The sequence below is a fragment of the Microcaecilia unicolor genome, chromosome 5, assembly GCF_901765095.1.
Source record: "Microcaecilia unicolor chromosome 5, aMicUni1.1, whole genome shotgun sequence".
Classification (NCBI taxonomy): Eukaryota; Metazoa; Chordata; class Amphibia; order Gymnophiona; family Siphonopidae; genus Microcaecilia; species Microcaecilia unicolor.
In genome coordinates, this window is record NC_044035.1 from 61,324,074 (window position 1) to 61,346,299 (window position 22,226).

At 42.1% G+C, this 22,226-nt stretch overlaps 1 protein-coding gene across 1 annotated transcript in view; it reads left to right on the top strand.

Moving 5' to 3' along the window:
• The window catches only part of DOCK1 (dedicator of cytokinesis 1), a 906,712-nt gene that overhangs the window by 704,413 nt on the left and 180,073 nt on the right, over positions 1-22,226 (top strand). Inside the window, exons 34-35 of the mRNA XM_030202953.1 lie at positions 16,123-16,208; positions 16,398-16,554. Coding sequence (XP_030058813.1) covers positions 16,123-16,208; positions 16,398-16,554 — 243 coding nt within the window. The remainder of the gene's footprint in view (positions 1-16,122; positions 16,209-16,397; positions 16,555-22,226) is intronic.

Below are 22,226 nucleotides of genomic sequence, written 5' to 3' on the forward strand. Positions count from 1 at the left end.
AGAATTGGCTTGAGAAACACTGCCCTAGGGAATACACATTTAGGTCCTCAAGTCTTCACTCATGTGGTTTTTGATACAGACCCTGCATCATTTTGTTAACCTTTATCTGACATATCACTTAACATAATTCTGTAGACTCCTTTATTCTGAATAGTAAATTTTTGAATGGAATATTCCTTGAGCTACTACTGAAAAGGTGTGCATTAAGGAAATATTTTACTAAGCAGCGGTAGAAATCAGCTGGCGGTAAATGCCGAGATGCCCTTTATATTCCTATGGGCATCTCTGTGTTTACCACCAGCTGATTGCTGCTGCAGCTTAATAAAATAATCCCTAAATATTAAATAAATAAATAAATAATACACATGCAAAGGGTTAGGCTATAGGTTATAAAATGCATTAGGTAATATGTGAATTACATTGAATGGTAATGCAATAATCTCCATTACAGCCAGTTTCAATTTTGACACTTTTTCCCTTTTATTAATATTACAGTGCTCTGGTCTGGTAACCCCGTTAAATAATTTCATATTCCTCTTAGTAGTTTTCCATAGAGATGCTTAGTCAAAAATAATGCATTGTTGGCTTACTCAGATATACTCCAGGTGATGTACAAAATAGCAAAGAACAGTAGATACAATCAGGCTTATTTTCGAAAGAGAAGGGCGCCCATCTTTTGACACAAATCGGGAGATGGGCATCCTTCTGTCAGGGTCGCCCAAATTGGCATAATCGAAAGCCGATTTTGGGCGTCCCCAACTGCTTCCCGTCGCAGGGACGACCAAAGTTCCTGGGGGTGTGTTGGAGGCATAGTGAAGGCGGGACTGGGGCATGTCTAACAGATGGGCGTCCTCGAGCGATAATGGAAAAAAGAAGGGCGTCCCTGACGAGCACTTAGCCGACTTTACTTGGTCCATTTTTTCTTACGACCAAGCCTCAAAAAGGTGCCCGAACTGACCAGAAGGAATTGGGGATGACCTCCCCTTACTCCCCCAGTGGTGACTAACCCACCCTGAAAAAAACAACTTTAAAAACTTTTTTTGCCAGCCTCAAAGGTCCATCGCAGCAGTATGTAGGTCTCGGGGGGGGGGGGGGTGTATGTGTCAGCAGAGGCATAGTGAAGGTGTGGACGTCCTTCTTTCAAACATTTTGGACGTCCTGAACTGCCCCCCCACCACCACAGGGATGGCCAAATTGCAAGGAAGTGGAGAGGAGGAGTGGCCTAGTGGTTAGAGCACTGGTCTTGCAATCCAGAGGTGGCCGGTTCAAATCCCACTGCTGCTACTTGTGATCCAAAATCCAAATAAATAAATAAAAGGGGTGTCAGAGGCATAGCAAAGGCTCCAAACTGTGCTCCAAACTGGTAACCACTGAATCAATTTTTGTATCTCTGGTGTATGTTTGTTTATATTTTTTTCATTTATCCCAGTATTTAAGTCCCCTCTTAGCACAGTATTACTTTTAGCACTTAGTCCCCTGAAGAAGCTCATCGACAGAGTGAAATGGAGAGCCCCGTTGGGACAAGAGTTTTAAGCTAAGTTCTATAATCTAAGTAATAGTGCATCTAATATGTGATCTGAAACACAGTTCAGTGTTGGTATTTTGAACAAAAAATTGTCATTAAAAAAAACAAAAAAAAATCAAAAGAGAAAATTTGAATACTTGCGGGAGGAGCACAAGAGGTTTTGACCAATGATATGACCACAGTCCAAGATAAGCTGGCATTATGCTTGTATGCTTGCCGCCTAGCAAAGGACATTTGAGGTCTTTTCCTCCCAGCAGCAATACATTGTCTGATAGGTTATTGCAGGGGTATTGTCATTATTGGTTCTTCAGCTTTTCTATAGAGTCTTGTAAAGTGACATTGCTGAAGTGAGTCTGTTGAATTTATATAGGTATTTTGTGCCATGAAAGTGTGTACTTATATGTGACCCGTGGATAGGCATGTTCAGGGGTGGAGCATAGGTGAAGTTGTGACTTAAGTGCACTGTTTATAAAATATACATAGACTTTATATGAAACATTTATGCCTGCTCCCAAATATGCATAAATATCCATGGCTTTGATCTAGATGTGATTTCTGCCACTTTGCCCCTAGTATTTCTTAAAGACAAATATGCTACTGTGGTAACATAAACAAGAGCGGGCTTATAGCCCAGGTTAGACAGAGCCACACAGCAGTTGTGGTTAAAGGAAAAGAACATTTATTAAAGCTGTTAGTTCAAGGGTCCTTGTTCCATTCACAGGTAGAAGGAAAAAACAACAACATAAAACTAGTCTATAAATTTAAGTGTTCTCATATGGCCTGCTCTTACAGGGCCACTGTATACCTTATTGCCTCTCAGTACAGCAGCACACTTGACTTGTCCTTGGCCTGGTTCCTCAAAGTTACCAGGGAAATCTCTAGCAATTACTCAGGTCAAAGTACAAAATCTGCAAGGTTTCCAGTGGAGCTTGGCCTACCTGACTGTAGCAGTTGTAGTTACCTCTTGGGCCCTTAACCTAACTATGGCCTCAGCTGTTATACTTCCTGAACTATGCTCTACTGGTGCCATCTCTCCCATGTCACTTCCCCCCTAGGTGGAACTGTAAGTTTTAAGGTAGCCCCGACACTGAGGAAGTGCTATCAAGGAAGACTGGCAATATCCTATAGACTCCCTCACAGCTAGAAAAAGGCACTTGGCTTTGACACATAGTTAACATTTCATAATATTATACACCATATGTCCCTCATTCACTCTTTTTGCTACCTCATCAAAGAGCTCACCCAAGTTCTTTTGACAAGATCTCTCCGTTGTGAAAACTTATTCTGTAGTGCTCTGTATTCTACTCAGTTCAATATATTGTACTGGTCTTTTCTTTATTACTGTTTCCTTTGTTTTTGCCCATTATTAAATTTAGACTGACAGGTCTGTAGTTACCTTCCTCCCAACACCTACTCTTATGTAGTCCTTTAGAATGTCTGTTAAAGATACAGTGGTAGGACCGAGTCATGTCCAACTGCCTTTGTTAAGGAATCTTTAATAGAAATGAGTTAGATTAATGATTAGGTGAGATCTCACTGATGAATAAGAAAGAAGAGGCCATTTTAGACAGATTCTGCAGCATTTACACATGTAAATAAATAGTGATTTTTTAAATATAACTCTACTTAAGGTGTGTAGGTCTGTAGTGTGCACAGGTTTGAAGGGTCTATGGTTTGGGCAAGCCCAAAAAGTGTCCATGTATTTCTGATTTTGCAAAGGCAGTGCATGCTTTTTTTTTTTTTGTTACATTTGTACCCTGCACTTTCCCACTCATAGCAGGCTCAATGCAGCAGGCAATGGAGGGTTAAGTGACTTGCCCAGAGTCATAAGGAGCTGCCTGTGCCGGGAATCAAACTCAGTTCCTCAGTTCCCCAGGACCAAAGTCCACCACCCTAACCACTAGGTCACTCCTCCACTTCCTTTATAAAATCTAGATTTTGGCATGTGCACTTGCTTCAAGGCATGCTTGTAACGCTAACTGCTCATTTGGACCTGGGGTTTGTAGAAGTGATTGAAGAGGAAATTGTATTTATCTCTATAGGTTTAAAACCTCCTCTGAAATACAGAATGTTTTCTAACCTGGTTTAATTGGATCCTCTTAGATGTCTGGTGTAGTAAAATCTGGCATTTAAGTGTCAGCACTTATATGTTTAAAAACACCGAGTGATGATGATCTTTTAAAAAAAATTTTCACATGTTCCTTTGTGAAATAACTGATCCTGTTGTATATGCTGCAACCTACACATGTTTATCTCATGTCTTTATGTGAGTGGCTACGTAAAGCGAGCCTTTTAAAATACTTGGGAAATTATGTTCCTTTTCTAGCCTAGATGGCCTGTGCAAAATTGGGCTTATTCAGTCCTAAATTAGGAGGATAAAGGGTGAAAGTCTTAACAGTTCATTAACTTCCAGACAGTGAAGAGGGAAAAAAATAACAAAATGGGACATTCCATAAGAGGAGAAGGGAGTGAATGGCCTGCAGGTCCCTTGCTGAAAGGAGAGGAAAGCCAATTTCAGAATGTCAAAGAAGGGGAATGACAGTCTTAAGAGGGGAAAGCTTCCTAATGCAATATTTTTATCACCTTAGGCTTTGTCTTTCTGCCTGATTAGAATGGAGGGTTCAGTGTACAAAAGACTGAAATATAGGTAAAAAAAAGACATATCACCACAAATTGTCAGAACAAAATTCTTAGTGCAGAGTCTGTTATTTAATATCTTAACAAATCTGAATACTCAGTATGTTTAGGGGCTTATTTTCAAAGCACTTAGGCCTCGATGCTCAGAAGCAAACACAGGCCATTAGCGCTGGACTAGCACCCATTTGGCAGCGCACAATGCTCAGAGGCCCCTACCATGGGAAATAATGAGCTCACCCCAGATCAGCACAAATAGCATGCTAATGTACTCCAAAATATTAAAATGAGGTCATTTTCTATTCCCTGCGATGCTCAGAGAACAGCGCCATGAAAAAGGGTGCCCTTACCACAGAAAACCTTATGCCAGCTTGGAGCTGGCATTAGGGTTTTTAAAGAGAGGATTTGTGCTTGTAGAAGAGAAGAGAGCGGACGGGTGCAGAGATTATCCTGTACGGTTCTTAAGCCTCTGGCATCGTAATAACCCGCTCTGATGCCAAATGCCAACTGTTGAAAATTGGGAGGTTTCCTTCTTTATGCCCCCAAATCTCCCTTGTGTGCATATTCTAGGCACACACCCCCCCTTACTTTACAATGCTCAGTGCTAACAGCATGCATAAAATTTGCATACCATTACCATTGAGCATTGAGAAGTTCTTTTTCGGCGCTGGTTTGGCAGAATTTTCTGGCACAGTTTTGTACAGTGGTGGAGTTTTGAGCATCAGGCTGTTAGACAAAGTACCATAGGGTTAGTATGGTACTTTGTATGTCTAAGTGCTTTGAAAATGAGCCCCTTAATCTCTAGGAAAATAGATGGCTTAATTTTTAAGATATATATGAAGGCAAATTTTAGATAGCAAATGGAGAGGGGAATTCACACATTCAAGACAGGATGTGGGGAATTACCATACTATTTTAGAAAAGGCTCTGTCAAATGCAGATCCTCTTGTAAAATAGGTGCAGGACTGCATGACAAAAATCTTTTCACCTATTAGAAAACTTCATATGATGGATAGATGTGGGAGCAGTTTTCTAAAATTGCTTCTCACTCTGTAACAGGCCCCATTTTCAGAATCTGTGATCTCCCCACCCCCCTCCCCCCATGAAGGAAAACCCTCTCCCGGATGCCAGGTCTCCCCACCATGGCTAAGTTCCCTGATTGTGGCCTCCCATGGCAACCCCCCAATATGTAGCATTCTCCCCCGGTCTCCCCCTCTGAGGCTCAAATATAAAATATGATGCCCCCCTGACACATTCCCTGAGCTTATCAAGGTTCGATGAAGTCTAGCAAGGCGGGAGCAATGCCCACTTGTTCCTGCTTTAACAGTCTTGTGATATTATTGGTAGAGGTCTGAGCAGTCATTTTGGATGGCTGAATCATTGAAGTGGGAATAAGTGAAAATCAACTCCACTAGATACCAAGGATTCGTAGTAAGCTTGGGGATGGGTTAGGGAGAGGGGGGCCTTCCAGGGATGCGATTTCATTTTTTTACATTTGAACCTCGAGGGGGTTTGGACCTGGAGGGATGCAACGTGTAGGACAGTTGCTCGTACATGGGAGGATTCAAGGTGAGGGGGTGGGGTCACAGTCACAGGGGTAGGTTTTCCACAAGAGGTGCCTGCCATCCAGGGTGAATCCAGCATCAAGGTGAGAACTTCCATTCTGTGGAGAACCCAGCAAAGTGGGATTGCCAGCTTTGAGGGGAGAGAGCTGCCTTCGTGGGGAGCCATCATAAGAGGTGTGCTGTCATGGTGGGGGAGGGAACCCGGCATCAGAGGAAGATCTGCCATCTGGACAGGATGGATGCTTTGGTGGGGGGTGCAGGGGATTGAATGTCCATGCACTTATACATGCCTCAGGGCAGCTGTAAATACCAACATCTATCTTTTTCTGAACAGATATGGAGTTGCTATGTGAAATGGAGAATCCACATCAATATTGTAGGCCCATAAAGAATACTCCTTATTCCCATACTACCCACTCCCCTTTGAAATCTGTACATATTTAGCTTCTTCAAATGTGAATGACTCCTGTTCTAAAATAACATTTACGCATCTGGGCCTCTCTAGATGTTTAAATGCTGCCGTTTAACCATGGGGATGTTTCTAAAATATAGGTCTTAATGGAGTAAGCTGGAATTCTCAGTCTGTAGAATGTTCCATAACTCAGTTGCACTTAATATTAAGAACTCCTAAAATTTGAAAGATCTTAAATTTCATTCCTACAGTCTTAATAGATGACCTTTTTAATCAGTTGTTTTACATGTGAAAAGATCCCAAGCTAGTTCTTCATCAAACTCTATGAGGAAATCATTACTCCAGTCAGTTGTGTTTGCATTACACAAGATATATATAGTGACTTCTGAATTGTTGGGGGCAGCAGGTATATAATCAGTTTGTAAGGGCTGTGGCTAAAAATACTCTAGTACTCTCGTTCCCTCTCAACACAAAGTGGGGACCACAGACTGCTAGCTAATGAGCTTGCTTTAATAACTGTAAAATGTTAAGATCCAGCAATATAGAAAGCAGGAGGACACCGGAGAAGAGTAGTTTTAAGAGTTTTTAAAAAGTCCCTTTATTGGTTACTCCAGTATTTAACAAGTATGCACAAGGTAAGACATATAAAAGCAAAGATAAATTGTCCATAAAATTCAAGTAAATTGATTGCAACTTTGGCGATAACACTTCATCACAGAACCAGCAGCAGGTCTCCTTGAAGGAACTTCATTTATCTCCAACATCTCTCATACACATAAAATAGGTGATAGAATGTACTTGTATCTCTCTGGTCTTTATTCCCAGGTTTCTCCCAGCTAATTGATCTTCTTTCAGCTTGGGTGTTTGGTTATAGCTTTCATGTTACAGGGTTATTGTGCTCTTATCCCAGTGGAGATGGTAATATGTTCTTTTTTCTGATAGTATAGGTTCTCTGAGTACAGAATGCTTGCTCTTGTAAACAGGTGCAGAATAAGCCCATGGGTGAGTGAAATATCTCTTGGCATACAGTATATAGGAAGATGGCACTCACCAATGTCACTGCTTGCAGTTTTCTACTCCTTCCCCGATTAGGGGCTATACATGATAACAGCTTCAGTCCTTTGTCCTTAGCTAACTAAGGTTCAGGATCCAGTCTCCCTGTGATAAGACCTTCTGTCTTAGGGCACACTGTGCCTCAGAAGGCAGTTGTGGATCAAACTGACCTCACTAAAAAGTCTCTGCAAAGAGGGAGAAATTCAGTCTCCATAGGACAGCTGGTTAACTTACTGGCATCCCCTATGTAGTTACCATTCCTACTCTTCTCTTAGGGGCCGTTTTACTAAGCCACCTAGATGCCTATCCAACTTATAATCGAAAGTGATCGCCGGCCATCTTCCGACATAAATCGGGAGATGGCCGGCGATTTCTTAAAAGCGGCAAAATCGGTATAATCGAAAGCGGTATTTTTGACAGCATCGCCGCTTCACCGGCGAAAGTTCAAGGGGGCGTATCGGTAGATTAGCGAAGGCGGGGCATGGGCGTGGCTACCAGATGGCCGGCTTTCGCCGATAATGGAAAAAAAAGCAGCGTTAAGCAGTATTTCGCCGGCTTTACTTGGTCCTTTTATTTTCACGACCAAGCCTCAAAAATGTGCCCCAACTGACCAGATGACCACTGGAGGGAATGGGGGATGACCTCCCCATACTCCCCCAGTGGTCACCAATCCCCTTCCAAACTAAAAAATAAAACTAAAAACCTTTTTTCCAGCCTGTATGCCAGCCTCAAATGCCGTACCCACCTCCATGACAGCAGAATGTGTTGTATCCTCCGACAGCCTTTCCCTGGTTGCGATGTGGCTCTGAGGTGAGTGTGACACCTTTTCTGTTAGGTGCCCTGCAGAGAGTCACATTAGCAATGCATTGTGGTGGGTGTAGGGTACTGGGCTCTACTCCCATGGTGCTTTCCCCCCCTGCTAACTGGGTCAGAGTGTGCCCTGTTTTGTTTCCTGTTGTAGTCCATGCGGTAGTGGCCATTTTTGTAAGCCAGTTTTAGTTCCCTTTCCTGTGTTACCCACATTAGAGAAGGTAGTTCTTACCTTAAATGGTGCTGAAAGAGGGCATTGTACACCATTGTGCCAGCTCTGACCTACTGCTAATCTTAGTACCAGGGGACTCTTTGCCAGTGGGGCACAACCTCTGATCTGCAGTTAACTGTGAGTAAACGTGGTTATTTCAAGAAAGGACTTTTTCAGAGAGATTAGTCTTCAGATGTGAACTGGTGTGCCAACGTTATACAGCAGCAATAAGTCCTAGAGGCTGTATGCAGGTCCCTGGAGCAATTTTAGTGGGTGCAGTACATTTGTGGGTAGTGGGTTTTGGGGGGCTCAGCTCCCAAAGTAAGGGAGCTATGCATGTGGTGGGAGCTTTTCTGAAGTCCACCGCAGTGACCTCTAGGGTGGCTGGTTGGTGTCCTGGCATGTCAGGGGGGCCAGTGCACTAAAAATGCTGGCTCCTCCCACAGCCAAATGCCTTGAATTTGGCCGGGGTTTGAGATGGCCGACATAACTTTCCATTATCGCTGAAAAACAAACCCGGCCATCTCAAACCCGGCGAACTCCACAGCATTTGGCCGGGCTAAACCGTATTATTGAAAAAAAAGATGGCCGGCCATCTTTTTCGATAATACGGTTCTGGCCAGCTGTAGCGCTGCCGCCAACATAGATCGCCGGTGATCTATTTGGCCGGCGACGTTCGATTATGCCCCTCTATGTGTGCCCATTGTGCATCAATTTGGATTTACCACCTGGCTACCATGTGGCCCTTGCGGTAATTTCATTTTTGACGCGTGTCCACTATGCACACTGTAAATTTTTATTTTCTGGCGCACGGCAGAAACCAGGCAGTAATTGTCATTCTACATGCATAGACAACTTCCCGCACAGTTAACACATGAGACCTTACCGCTAAGTCGATGGCTGGCTGTAAGGTCTCAGACCCAAAATGTACGTGCGACAATTTTTATTTTGCCACACGTCCATTTTCGACAAAAATTTTAAAAAGGCCTTTTTTACAGGCACGCTGAAAAATGGATCTGCGTGCGCCCAAAACACGAACCTACAGTAGCGCAGTCCAGTTTTTTTGGCATGCCTTAGTAAAAGGGCCCCTTAGTCTCCTGTTTAGGTAGCTATGCTCTTGTTGGGCCCGGCGTTGTAACTGGGTTTTATTCTTCCCTCCTAAACTTTGGTTTGAACTCTTTTGGATCATAATCTTTGAGTGTAACACCTGCTGTTCTCCTTTGATTTACACTTGGTTTTAGGTGCAGGAGCCAGAATGTTCTATCTGCAGCTACAATGATATCATGTTATAACACCAAACTACTTATATTTAACTTTGAAAAAAGCATTAGACTCATTATACTCACTCAAAAATAGTGCTATAATGTAGCGATCTAGTAGATATATATGGTCTTGAAGAAAAACTTGGTATATAAATATTGCCATACTGGGACAGACCAAAAGCCCATCAAGCCCATCATCCTGTTTCCAACAGTGGCCAATCCAGGTCACAAATACCTGGCAAGAACCCCCCAAAAAGTACAAAACATTTTATGCTGCTTATCCCTGAAATAGTGGATTTTCCCCAAGTCCAATTTAATAATGGTCTATGGGCTTTTCCTTTAGGAAGCCATCCAAACCTTTTTAAAACTCTGCTAAGTTAACTGCCTTTACCACATTTTCTGGTAACGTTGAGTGAAGAAAGAGTTTCTCTGATTCGTTTTAAATTTACTACTTTGTAGCTTCATCGCATGCCCCCTAGTCCTAATATTTTTGGAAAGCGTAAACAGACATGTCACATCTACCCGTTCCACTCCACTCATTATTTTATAGATCTTTATCATATCTCCCCTCAGCCATCTTTTCTCCAAGCTGAAGAGCCCCAGCCACTTTAGCCTTTTGGAGTAGCCTAGTGGTTAGTGCAGTGGACTTTGATCCTGGGGAACTGAGTTCGGTTCCCACTGCAGCACCTTGTGACTCTGGGCAAGTCACTTAACCCTCCATTGCCCCTGGTACAAAATAAGTATCTGAATATATGTAAACCGCTTTGAATGTAGTTGCAAAAAACCTCAGAAAGGCGGTATATCAAGTCCCATTTCCCCTTTCCCTTTCTCATAGGGATGTCGACCCATCCCCTTTATCATTTTTGTCTCCCTTCTCTGCACCTTTTCTAATTCCACTATATCTTTTTTGAGATGCGGCGACCAGAATTGAACACAATATTCAAGGTGCGGTCGCACCTTGGAGCACTACAAAGGCATTATAACATCCTCATTTTTGTTTTCCATTCCTTGCCTAATAATACCTAACATTCTGAAGTCTGTACAAGTTGCAGTACCTTTTAAAAGATGAACAGAAGTTGTGTTGTTGCTTGTTAATCTTTGAGATCTCATAGCGAGGTTGAAAGGAAATTTGTCCTAAATCAGAAACGAGATGGAAGAGGGTCCTGCTAGTCTCTTTTTTAAATTGTTTATGAAATCAGTGGTCCCAGTGTGCCATGTCTCTGCAAAACTCATTAGTGCCAGCATGAATAATTTAGCACCAGAGGCATTGGCAAAGCCAGAAGAATGCTAGGGTCCATAGGGAAATGTATAGCCAATATAAACAAGTGGAAAAGGCATGCATAATTTTGTAGAAGGGGGGTAATAGGATTCTTACATTGTAGGTTGAGTACCTACTATACCATCAGTATAGGCTTTACATATGTTGCAACATATTTCATTTATTGCAGTCATGAGAAAAGATTTTTCTTTAAAGAAAGAGCAGTTGGAAGGTGACTGTGTATGTGTGTGTCTGTGTGTGGCTTTAGGTAGAATGGTGGTGCTTAAGGAAGGTACTTTCATACCACAGGACAGGGCCACCGAGAGACTGGCCCGGGACAAGGCCGCCCCTGTGCCCCCCCATGAGGTCTCTGCGCCCCCTCCAAGGTCACTGCGCCCCTTCAAGGTCACTGTGCCCCCCCAAGGTCACTGCCTCTCCGCCCTCCACCCCCTCCCCTCTGTCCGAATTCCAAGGCCTCCCTCCCTCCCAGGGCCCGCCTGCCATCTCTCCCTCCGAATTTCAAAAGCTATCTCCTACCTCGTCCTCGTCGGGGTTGGTTACGGCGACAGCTGCCTGCATGCAGTGAAAAGTGTGCAGGCTCGCGCTTCAGCCTTCCCTTGTTGTCTGTCTCTCAGAGCTGGGAGACAGACAACAAGGGAAGGCTGAAACGCGAGCCTGCACGCTTTTCACTGCGTGCAGGCAGCTGTCGCTGTAACCAACCCCGACGAGGACGATGTAGGAGATAGCCTTTGAAATTCGGAGGGAGGGACGGTGGGCGGGGCCTGGGCCCTGGGAGGGAGGGAGCGTCTGTCCATACCACCCATGGAGTCGGCGTGGTGCCGGGCCCCCGTGGAGGTCCGGGCCTGGGGAATTTTGTCCCCCCCCCCCCCCCTCGGCGGCCCTGCCACAGGATTCTGGCAAATGCCCCATTTCAAACCCCTCATACAAGCAGTATCACAAAGCATTCTGCTGTAGATGCAGACATTAAAGATCAAGGAAGAGTGGGCTTGACACATACACATAGTGATACATTTCAGTAGTGTCCGTATATGTATGAGCTACTACTGAAAAGGTGTGAGCAAATGTAAATAAGTGTGACACTAACTGGATAGTGCATTGTAATGCAGAAACTAATATGTCATGAAAACTCCCCCTGCACCCTTCCAAATCTACCCTTGGCAATTCCCTCACTGCCTTCAAACTGCCCTATCCTTCAAAACTACCCATTTCCCCCCACCCCACCCCCAGTGATTCCTCCAGCCCTTAAAGGTACCTCTGGCAACTCCCTCAGCATCACTCAGATTGCCCTTCACTTCTCACTCCCAAACTACTCTCCCTTCAACTGTTCCACCACCTCCAAAACAATTCCCCTCAACTGCCCCCACCATCAAAACTATCTACAAGGATTACCAACTCAACAGGACTAGGGAAGATTATTTTCAAAAAAGAAAAAAGGGGGCTCATTAGTTTTCCATGAGGCATCTTGATACCAATACCAGTTCCACATGTGCTCTAAACCACAAGGAGCAGGGGAAAGCTCCTGGGCCATAAATATAATGTACATTAAGCTTTCCAATACTTTACCAATTTGGTGACCTGTTTGTATTTTTCAGTTCTTTGGTTTTTTTAAGATAAAACACCAAAGTCCTCTTAGTTATAAGTGGATCATCAAAAGTGTGCTTACCTGAAAAGTTATATCAAAAAACTGTCACCATATTTCCTCACAGATCCAAGGTATTTTTTATTTTCATATCTAATCAAGTCATTTTCGTTACAAATCTTTCAAAAATATTATATCAAAATTATTATATTTTTATATATATTTAACAATTATTTATAGACTTATCTCCATGTGATGAAACAATTGGGCAACCTAAATAAAATAATTTTCCTTCAAACATTAGGTGGAAGGGGGGGGGGGGGGTCTGTTGTGTGTTTTTTTTTTTCTTGTAAGCTCATTGAGCAGGGACTGTCCTTCCATGTTAAATTGTACAGCGCTGCGTAACCCTAGTAGCGCTTTAGAAATGTTAAGTAGTAGTACCTTAGCCTAGTGTTCCAGGGTAATAATTTCATAAATGATTCATTAAAAAATGAATAGACAAACATAAGATATTTTCTTACTGTTGGTGAAAATGAAATTATTTTTTCAACAATCATATCCTCATCCCCTCACAATACAGTCTCTATGCATTTCAGGTACCAAGTGATACAGGTTTGTCTATGGCCCTTGCTACTAATCTATTAAATTGCAGTAGGTGTTTGAACAACTGGGAGTGTGAAAAGGAAAATCATAAAAGTATAAGCATAAACACATGTAATACCCCATTTTATGAGTAATACTAGAACAGTTGTGATAGATTTTTCCAGAGGCCCTGGGGGGAGGAAGGCCCCTGCCAGTGTGGTAGAGAGAAAGTTGGAGGCCTTTCCAGGGGAGAGGTTAGAAGAGTTGCAGAGATAAAGGTGGTTCCCCGAGTTGAGTGACAGCAGGGGTGGAGTTGGAAAAATAATAAAGGGGTTTGAAGTGAAGTTAACGAGGTCTTTGGTTGCCTAAACCCCCAACCAGGACCCTTGAGAGCACTGGGGGGTCTTGCAGTAAAAGAAATAAATGCAGGCTGAGTAAAGGAGTAATTGCTACCCCTATAATTGGGATTTATTTAACCACCTTTATGAAAAGATTCACCTAAGGTGGTTTACAGCAAGATCGAACATAAGTATAAATACAATCAATGAGATAAACTTAGATAGCAAATTGAATCTTAGAAGTAGGAGTAAGAGGATACTGTGTCAGAAGTATAAACGTTAAACAGCATAGTAGAGTAATCATATAATAGAAATAAGATAAATGTCAGCAGGGTACATATGATATCATAATAGGCACCATGGAAAGAACATTCACATAACATAGATATGAAAGTCGTAATGTCAATACAATACAAACAAAACATCTTAGCAGGCAAGTATTAGAACATTCAAATAACAGACATCATAAAAATTATGTTAGCATGTTCCTCCCCAGCACCACCTTTAACTATCCATCTCGGGCCCTAAGAAGAAAAAATTCCCCTTCTTCTTTAGACAAGGTCATAAATTTGCTTTCATGTACAAACATGTTCTCATTCCAAGTGGTTCCTCAAGTACCACTCAACCCAGGAATTTTCCAGTGTGAACTCCCCCTCCCACACACACCCATTGTCCTCTGACGCTAGGATATTCTAGGCGCCACTCAGTTATGACTATTGACTTTCACAAATAATACCATCAGTGACAATTCCTGCATTTGGCAGATGGCCTTCTATAGCTGCAATTAGTCGCAGGCATCCAGTCTTCCAAAGGCCACAACCATGCTTAGTTTCTGCAGTTTCTTAGCAACTTTCCACTTCACATTGTCTTACTTTGTTCACAGAAGTATTCTAAATCCATTTTGAAAGTCTAAGCTTTTCATCCAGTATATGCAGTATTCAGTCTATCTTGTCCCATCCACATATCATTTTACTCAAGGCTCAACATCACAGCCTGACCATACTTACAAATGTTTAAAGGCACAATGTAGATACTATTTATATTGTTTCCTCTACCACAGTTTCTTGAATTCTAGTAGATACAATGCTCTAATCTTCTATGGAACCCCTTCTCAATTGAGCCTCATATTGCTCTACTGGTCTAGCAGTCCCAACTAATTAGTTGGCAAACTGTTCCTCCACTCTAGGTTGATCAGTTTCTCAAGATAACAGTTGCTTCCACCTAACAGCGAAAAGCTCATCTCTACAAACATTTAACAGAGAATGGGTACTACATTTGAGACAATTTCCTTTTTTCCTGGCAACATATCACAAAATACTGCATTACCTTTGAACCATTTGAGAGGGAGGGAATCTTTTCAGATTATTACACAACTGTCTCTCTCACTCAAGGCTGTTTTGAATACTGTGTAAATATAAAGACACTGAGCAGCAGTAAGCTTGGGAATCACACAGTTGCTGTGCCTGGCTCAATCCTGCTTGTCAGTGGAAAAAGCAATGTTGCTTTCCTATAACAGGTGTTTTCTGTAACCAATAGGGTTGATAAAACATGCAATCTCATTCACATCCCCAAGAGCTGTTTTTCTTTCTATAGGTTTAGAACTAGCTGAGGAGACCATTGTGTGTGGGAAGGGCTGCACATGCTCTGGGCTATCCCTGGTATTCTATATAGTGTGACTTTAATTGTGCATTCAAATCCAGTTGTATTCTGGATTTGTGCACGCAACTTAATTAGTTAACAAGCCAAGCAGTGCTGATGATTGCCACTTAACAAGCAATTATTGGCACTAATTGTCATTAATTAGAAGTTATGAGAACTGTCTAAGCATATTCTATAATGCAGTGGTTCCCAAACCTGGTCCTGGAGGCACCCCAGCCAGTCACGTTTTTTGGATACCCACAATGAATATTCATGAGAGAGATTTGCATGCACTGCCTCCACTGTGTGCAAATCTCTCTCATGAATATTCATTCTGGGTATCCCGAAAACCTGACTGGAGTGCCTCCAGGATCAGGTTTGGGAACCACTGTTATAATGTGATACAAGTAAATTCTAAGTCACAAAGTTGAAAAAGGGACATGGAATGGAACAGCTCATGGGCATTTCTAAAATCTATGCACATGGTTATAGAATACACCCAGTCCATGCCTAATTTAGATTTACTTGGCATAACTGCTGCAACTATAGTTAGTCGAGTAGACTGGCGCTCAGAGTATTCTGTAAACCGCATAGAAATTTAGGCTTATTCTATAAAGTATACCTAGGCGTATTTTATTTTGACACTGGTTTTTTTTAGGCGTGATATATGGAATTTAGTCCTATGTTCTTAATTCTGAGCTCTAGCAGAGCAATCCCATCCTTCCACCAATAGATATCACCCAGTTGTGTGTCTTATCAATCCTGCTGTCTATGGAAAACACGCTTTAAATTAAGCAACATTGCTTTCCATTCTCTTGTATACATATCTCTACTGAATATATGTTAGCCTACACCAAACTCGGGTTTGGTCTTTTTGTTAGCAAGGAACCTGTCTTCCTCTTTCTGTTTGCTTCTATTATCATCACCAAAGAGAAAGCTGTGTTGCTATCATTTTATTTCCTTTAATCTACCTCTTTACTTAAAAAATCTTCTAATGAAACAGTTTAAGTTTTGTTTAACAAGATCACTGGTTGTTTCTCAGATTTATATGGCATGAGATCATAATGAATAGCCTAAATTAGATAGTGCAAACACTGAAAGTTGATCAAGCTTAAAAGCAATGGTTTAAACATTTCATACGTCCTCCAAACAATGTATAAGCCATTAATGCCACAGCAGTAAAATAAAATATTAGCCATGCTTATTATCTTCAATTTCTTCTGCTTAATTATAGTTTGAAAATGAGATCATCACTAAGCTGGATCATGAAGTGGAAGGTGGCAGAGGAGACGAACAGTATAAAGTGCTGTTTGATAAAATGTAAGTGTTGATTCACAATAGGATTTATATTTAAATGTAGACAGAAACACAATAATTAGACTACACTGAACTTACAGGCCAGAAATAATTAAAATGTGTTAATGATGCAAAGTGTTTTAAATTGCACCTTAAATCTTCCCCCCTCCCCCCTGTTTGTGGAATTAACCACCTGTGTACTATTTTATCTAGCCTCTTGGAGCACTGTAGGAAACACAAGTATTTGGCCAAGAGTGGAGAAAACTTTGTTATCCTTGTTGTCCGGCTGATGGAGAGGCTCCTGGACTATAGGACAATCATGCATGATGAAAACAAGGAGAACCGCATGAGCTGTACTGTCAATGTTCTGGTAGGTTTATTTTAAAAAAAAAAAGTGAATGCATTCATAGTTCAAGCAGAATTTTTAATTTGAACGTGGGAGCTTTCACTGAAAAGGTCAGCTGTCATACTCTGCTATTCATGTCAGGATACGTTCTGTATTTCAAGATAGTCTATGACAATGTGCTTCATTATATGTTAAAAGGGAGAAAAAAAAGGCTAAGCTGTCTCTACTTACTGTACACATTTATAAACTTGTTTCAGGCTTGCATGTATTTTTATTGCATGCCTTTCTTTAGGAAGTGATTATGCAGTATAATATGCACTCTTCCTGCTAGAGAATGGGAAATGAAAATAAACCTGTTAATATTTTAAGTGTTCATGGTAACAAGGAGTCTGAAAAAAAGCTGAAAACATTTATCTCATGAAGTTGGCCTAGTGTAGTAAATCAGGCCATACAAAAACAAATTTGAAAATGTGGTAGCGAACCCAGCCCAGTGAGACCTGGGTCAGATTACTGGGTATTCTGCTTTCTGGACTGCTGCAGAGGCAGTATCGTATTTTCTGTGGGGCTCAAGCTATAGAGAGTATTCAATAATGACCACTCCTAGTGACTGAATTAAAAGGCTCTGGAAGAAAGCCCTGGTCAGGTCCCCTGGCCAAGAACGGTCACTCCAATGAATGGGTTAAATAAGTGGGGAATAACTATATAATAGAAGAAAATTCCCAGATTGTTGAGAGTGAAGGGTCATGGCGCCAGATCCAAGCCTCAACGCCAGTTAAAATGGAAGTCCAAAAGCAGCAGGAAGAAGCTGCAGGGCCTGGGAGAAAAAAATAGTGTAGCAGGTTCTACAAATGGGGCACCCTTGATGCAGTCAAGAATTCAAAACAGGACACAATTTCAGGCTTCCAATACTTAATATATAAAATTATCCCAGAAACCCCAAGGAGTGCAAGGAAAGGTTTATTTAGACCTCATTTAACATCACCATTTCTTGTCATAATTTGATAAAAATTCCATGATGTAATCCAAAGTTTTTTTGTAGTATTTTACAAATTGTTTCATTAGTATTTGCATAATCCATGTCAAATGGACCCAATACTGTGTAGAGCAGGGGTTCTTAACCCAGTCCTTGGGACACACCTAACCAGTCATGTTTTCAGGGTACTCACAATAAATATACATTTGAGAAATTTGCATAGAATGGGAGGTAGTGCATACAAATTTATCTCTTGCATATTCATCGTGGGTATCCTGAAAACATGACTGGTTAAGTGTGTCCCAAGGACTGGGTTGAGAACTCCTGGTATAGAGCTATATATGTCATTTCCTGCTCCTTGGAGCCAACAATCTAGTTAAGACAGTTTCAGTTAACAGAGGAACCACAATTGGGGAAAGAACAAAATGTGATTACAGGTGGAAATAATTGATAGAAAGTAACTTGGAATTAGTGACACATCAAAGAGTAAAGCTTCTTAAGAATTTATAGAAGAAAAGCCAATGGATTGGTTCATGTGATTCCACATTTTTAAAACGGTTCAACAACACTGCACTCCGAGAATATCGCCTGTATGAATCACTGCTCTCTGCTACCAACCGCTGGAGACAAGAATACCTACTCCATTCTGGCACAACTTAAGCTAGTCCATCTCCCGTGGCACACCTGGGGATCCGCTGTGGCACACCAACGTGCCACTGGTTGAAAAATGCTGACCTAGACTAAATAACATGTAAAACAACCTTTATACAATATACTGTAATTCTAAATCATCACAGACAAGAACAAAGGATAATATTTAAAGTCTCAAAAGTAAAGTAACAGACGGTGTTTGACTGAGAGCAGAACCACTTGGACTGATAAATATGATAATGTAATAAAAACCTTAAGTGCTACTATAAAATATCTAGCTATTATTTTTTGGCAAATAAAATGCTTGAGGAGCACTTTTAAGTCAGATTTCAGATACAGCTACAGTAAGACTGGAGGAGTAGCCTAATGATTAGAGCAGCAGGCTGAGAACCAGGGAAGTCAGGATTCAAATCCTGCTGACACTCTTTATGACCTTGGGCAAGTCTCTTCACCCTCCATTGTCTCAGGAGCAAATTTTGACCACAAACCAACCTGCAGTAAAAGAGTATGTTGCACTGTTTTACCATAGGACTATTTTACCATGTGATTCACTAAACTTTGCAGTAAATTCTGCCACCTCTTAGAACCTATAAGTGATTTGGTAAGTGCAGGGGAGATGGATGGCCAGTGCCACCCTGACTTCAGGAAATTTAGGGATTGAAGGGAGGGATAGTTGAGGATATAATGCTACCTTGACTTGAGAGTGGGAGAATTATCACCAGGGGAGTTTATGGTCTCAAGGACAGCCCACGGCTGTCCATGGCTTGTAGTACTGCTCTAGCGCTGTTTGCAAGATCCAGCTCTGTTGATAAAGTCCAGCCTTGTCTTCAGCCTATAGACTTGCTATCAACTTCAAGTTCTGTGGTTCCTGTCCATGCACCTAAACTCAACAGCAGGTTCCACCGAAGATATCCCTGGAAGCCCAAACCTCCCGTGGGAACCAGGGGAGCCTTGAAGGGGAGGTACTGTCACGATTGTGACTGTATTCCATGCCTACACTCACCTCCGGGTGCCCAGGCCCTATGGCTGCTGTGGACTGTCTTCTTCCTGTTTCCCAAACATGTTCCAGAGTTCATTCCAGTTCTATTCTGATCTTCCAGCATTCCAGACTTGCTTTCCTTCAGCCAAGCCTCACTCTGGTGCTCTTGCAATCAAGCCTCGCCGTGGTTTTCTTCCAGCCAAGCCGTGCTCAGGTGTTTCTGCTGTCAAGCTTCACTGTTACCTGTGACCTCATCTGTAATTGCCTTTATTAAGCACCTAGGAACTTTCAGACTTGCCTTTGCAACAAAGGTCTTCAGATGAGTTTTCGTCTGTGTGTGCTTGTTGCAGTTCCTTTCCTGCTAGTTCTTGCCCTGTTTGTCTTCAGCTTCAGTTCCCTTCCTGCTTGTGCCTGCCCTGTTTGTCTTCAGTTTCAGTTCCCATCCTGCTTGTGTCCGCCCTGTTTGCTTTCAGCTTTTACTCCAGCCCAGCCTGTTCCAGTATCCTGAATCCTGTTCCAGTATCCTGAATCCTGTTCAAGCCAAGCCAAGTCCCTTCCTGCATCTGCTTCCAGCCAAGCCAAGTCCGTTTCTGCATCCACTTCCAGCCAACCCAAGTCTGTTCATGCATCCGGCTCCTGCCAAGCCAAGTCCGTTCCAGAATCCGATTCCAGCCAAGCCAAGTCCGTTCCAGAATCCAATTCCAGCCCAGCCAAGTCTCTTTGAGAGTCCTGAATCTTGTACCAGCCTGTCTGTGTTTAGCCTCGCTTCCTGTTTGGGTGGTTCACCTGCTGCTGCCGGCCCCTGGCAGCGGTCCAAGGGCTCACTACTCTGGATCATTCCTCACAGTTGTGACATGTAGATTCTCTCAAGGAGAAAGTATAGAAAATGGAACTTCAACACATTCCTTAGCTTGGGTGTCCCCACATTTGGGACTGGCTGAGTTCCACTTGTCCATGGAAAACACAAAGTTGCTTACCTGTAACTGATGTCTCTATTGGCAGGAAAATACATTAGTTACATTTAACCCTTCCACTTTTCTTTGGATTTGGTTAGGAACTGTTTGAGTGGAAGGCTATTACGATTGCTGTGCTGCAATGATCTGTTCTTTGACCAGGATTTTTTAAATTGTTTTGGGTTTGTTTTTTTTTTTACATTTTTGTAAACAATATTGTGGAAGGGCTGTCCAGTAATATTTGTCTTTGTAGAGGATACCAAAATTTGCAATAGGGTAGACACCCTTGATGATGAGGATAACATGAGGGAAACAGCGAGGCAATAAACTAGATGGAACCAAACCAAGAAATCAGTAAAGCCTTTATTGTTCAATTCATCAACCAGCATTTATGGCACAAATAAAAGGACTCAAAGACTTGACACAGCCATGTTTTAGCAAATGATGCCTGCGTCTGGAGTTGTACAGCTCTATGTTGTGTGTCAAAAAATATATGGTGGTGATGATTAGTGAACAGCCAACCTTGGCTGTAAAATGCCATGAGGGAATCTAACTGTTGAGAAAGATGTTTGTAAAGTTGGCTATTCACTAATAATTAATGCCATATATTGTTTATGACACATAGAGCTGTACAACAGGCATCATTTGCCGAAACATGGCTGTGTCGAGTCTTTGAGTTCTTTTTTATCTGTGCCTTAAGGAGGTTTGATAACAGGAGATGGTGTGATGTCACAAGGCTGAAGCTGTTCTCCACCCACTCTACCTAGGGTTACCATATGACTCCAGAAAAAAAGAGGATAGAGCCAGTCCGGATTTTACTTCCATTGAAAGCAATGGAAGTAAAACCCAGACTGGCTTAATCTGTCCTCCTTTTTCTGGAGCCATATGGTAACCCAATGCATTCTCCCCAATGCATCCGCCACCCAAAACAGTGAAATTGATACAGCAACAAGTTCTGCCTACTGGTTTCAGCCCATATAATGGGCCAGATAGGCTCATGCAGTCTCCTGTTATCAAACCTCCTTGTGTGCTATGAACGCTAGTTGATGAATTAAACAATAAGAGCTTTACTGGTTTCTTGGTTTGGTTCCATCTACCTTATTGCCTCGCTCCTTCACTCTGTTGTTGCCACATGGGAATTTATCCTTCTAAGTACTGCATGAATAACATGAGGAAAATAACAGAGCCTGAAGACTGGTCCAGAATTTGGCAGTTAAGATTCAAAGCTAAAATATTTAGGTCCATCCATTTGGGCTACAAAAAGCCAAAGGAATGGTACAGTTTAGGGAGTGAAGTACTTCTGTGCACAACAGATAGGTGGGACTTGGGTGTGATCGTATGTGTTGACCTTAAGGTGGCCAAACATGTAGAAAAGGTGATGGTAAAAGCCAGAAGGATGCTTGGATGCATTTGGAGAGGAATGGCCAGCAGGAAAAAGAAGGTGATGATGCCTCTGTATAAGTCTCTGATGTGACCTCATTTAGAGTACTGTCTACAGGTCAAGAGCCTGCATCTTTAAAAAGATATAAACAGGATGGAGTTGGTCCAGAAGGCAGCTACTAAAATGGTCAGTGGTCTTCATCATAAAGTATATGGGGACAATATTTATACTGTGGAAGAGAGGCAGGAGAAAAGAGAAATGTGAGGTGAGTCTTTCAATTGAAAGGAAGATCTAGAATGAGGGGGCTTAGGATCAAGGTGAAAAAGGACAGGGGTAACCTAAGGAAATAATTAAACAGAAGAGGTGGTGAATGCCTTTAATGGTCTCCTAGTGGAGTGGGTGGAGATGAAGACTGTATCCGAATTCAAGAAAGCTTGGGACAAGTAGGTAGGATCTCTATAGAAGAGTAAGGGGTAGTAAATGGTATGAACTGGCAGACTGAATAGACCACAAGTGTTTATCTGCTTTCATTTTTCTCTGTTTTTATGATTGCAAAAATGTTTCTATCTGTACTTCTATTACAAGGCTGATGGAGCCTTGTGATGCATGCTCATATGTGATACTAACCATGTATGTGTAAAAGGCTTTCTAGCTTTATGAAGTGTAGCTAAGGCATTTTCTATTATCTGCACAGATAACATCACCCACAAATGTAATTGACTTATCCTTGTGTCCAAAGAGAATAGCATTTATATGTGA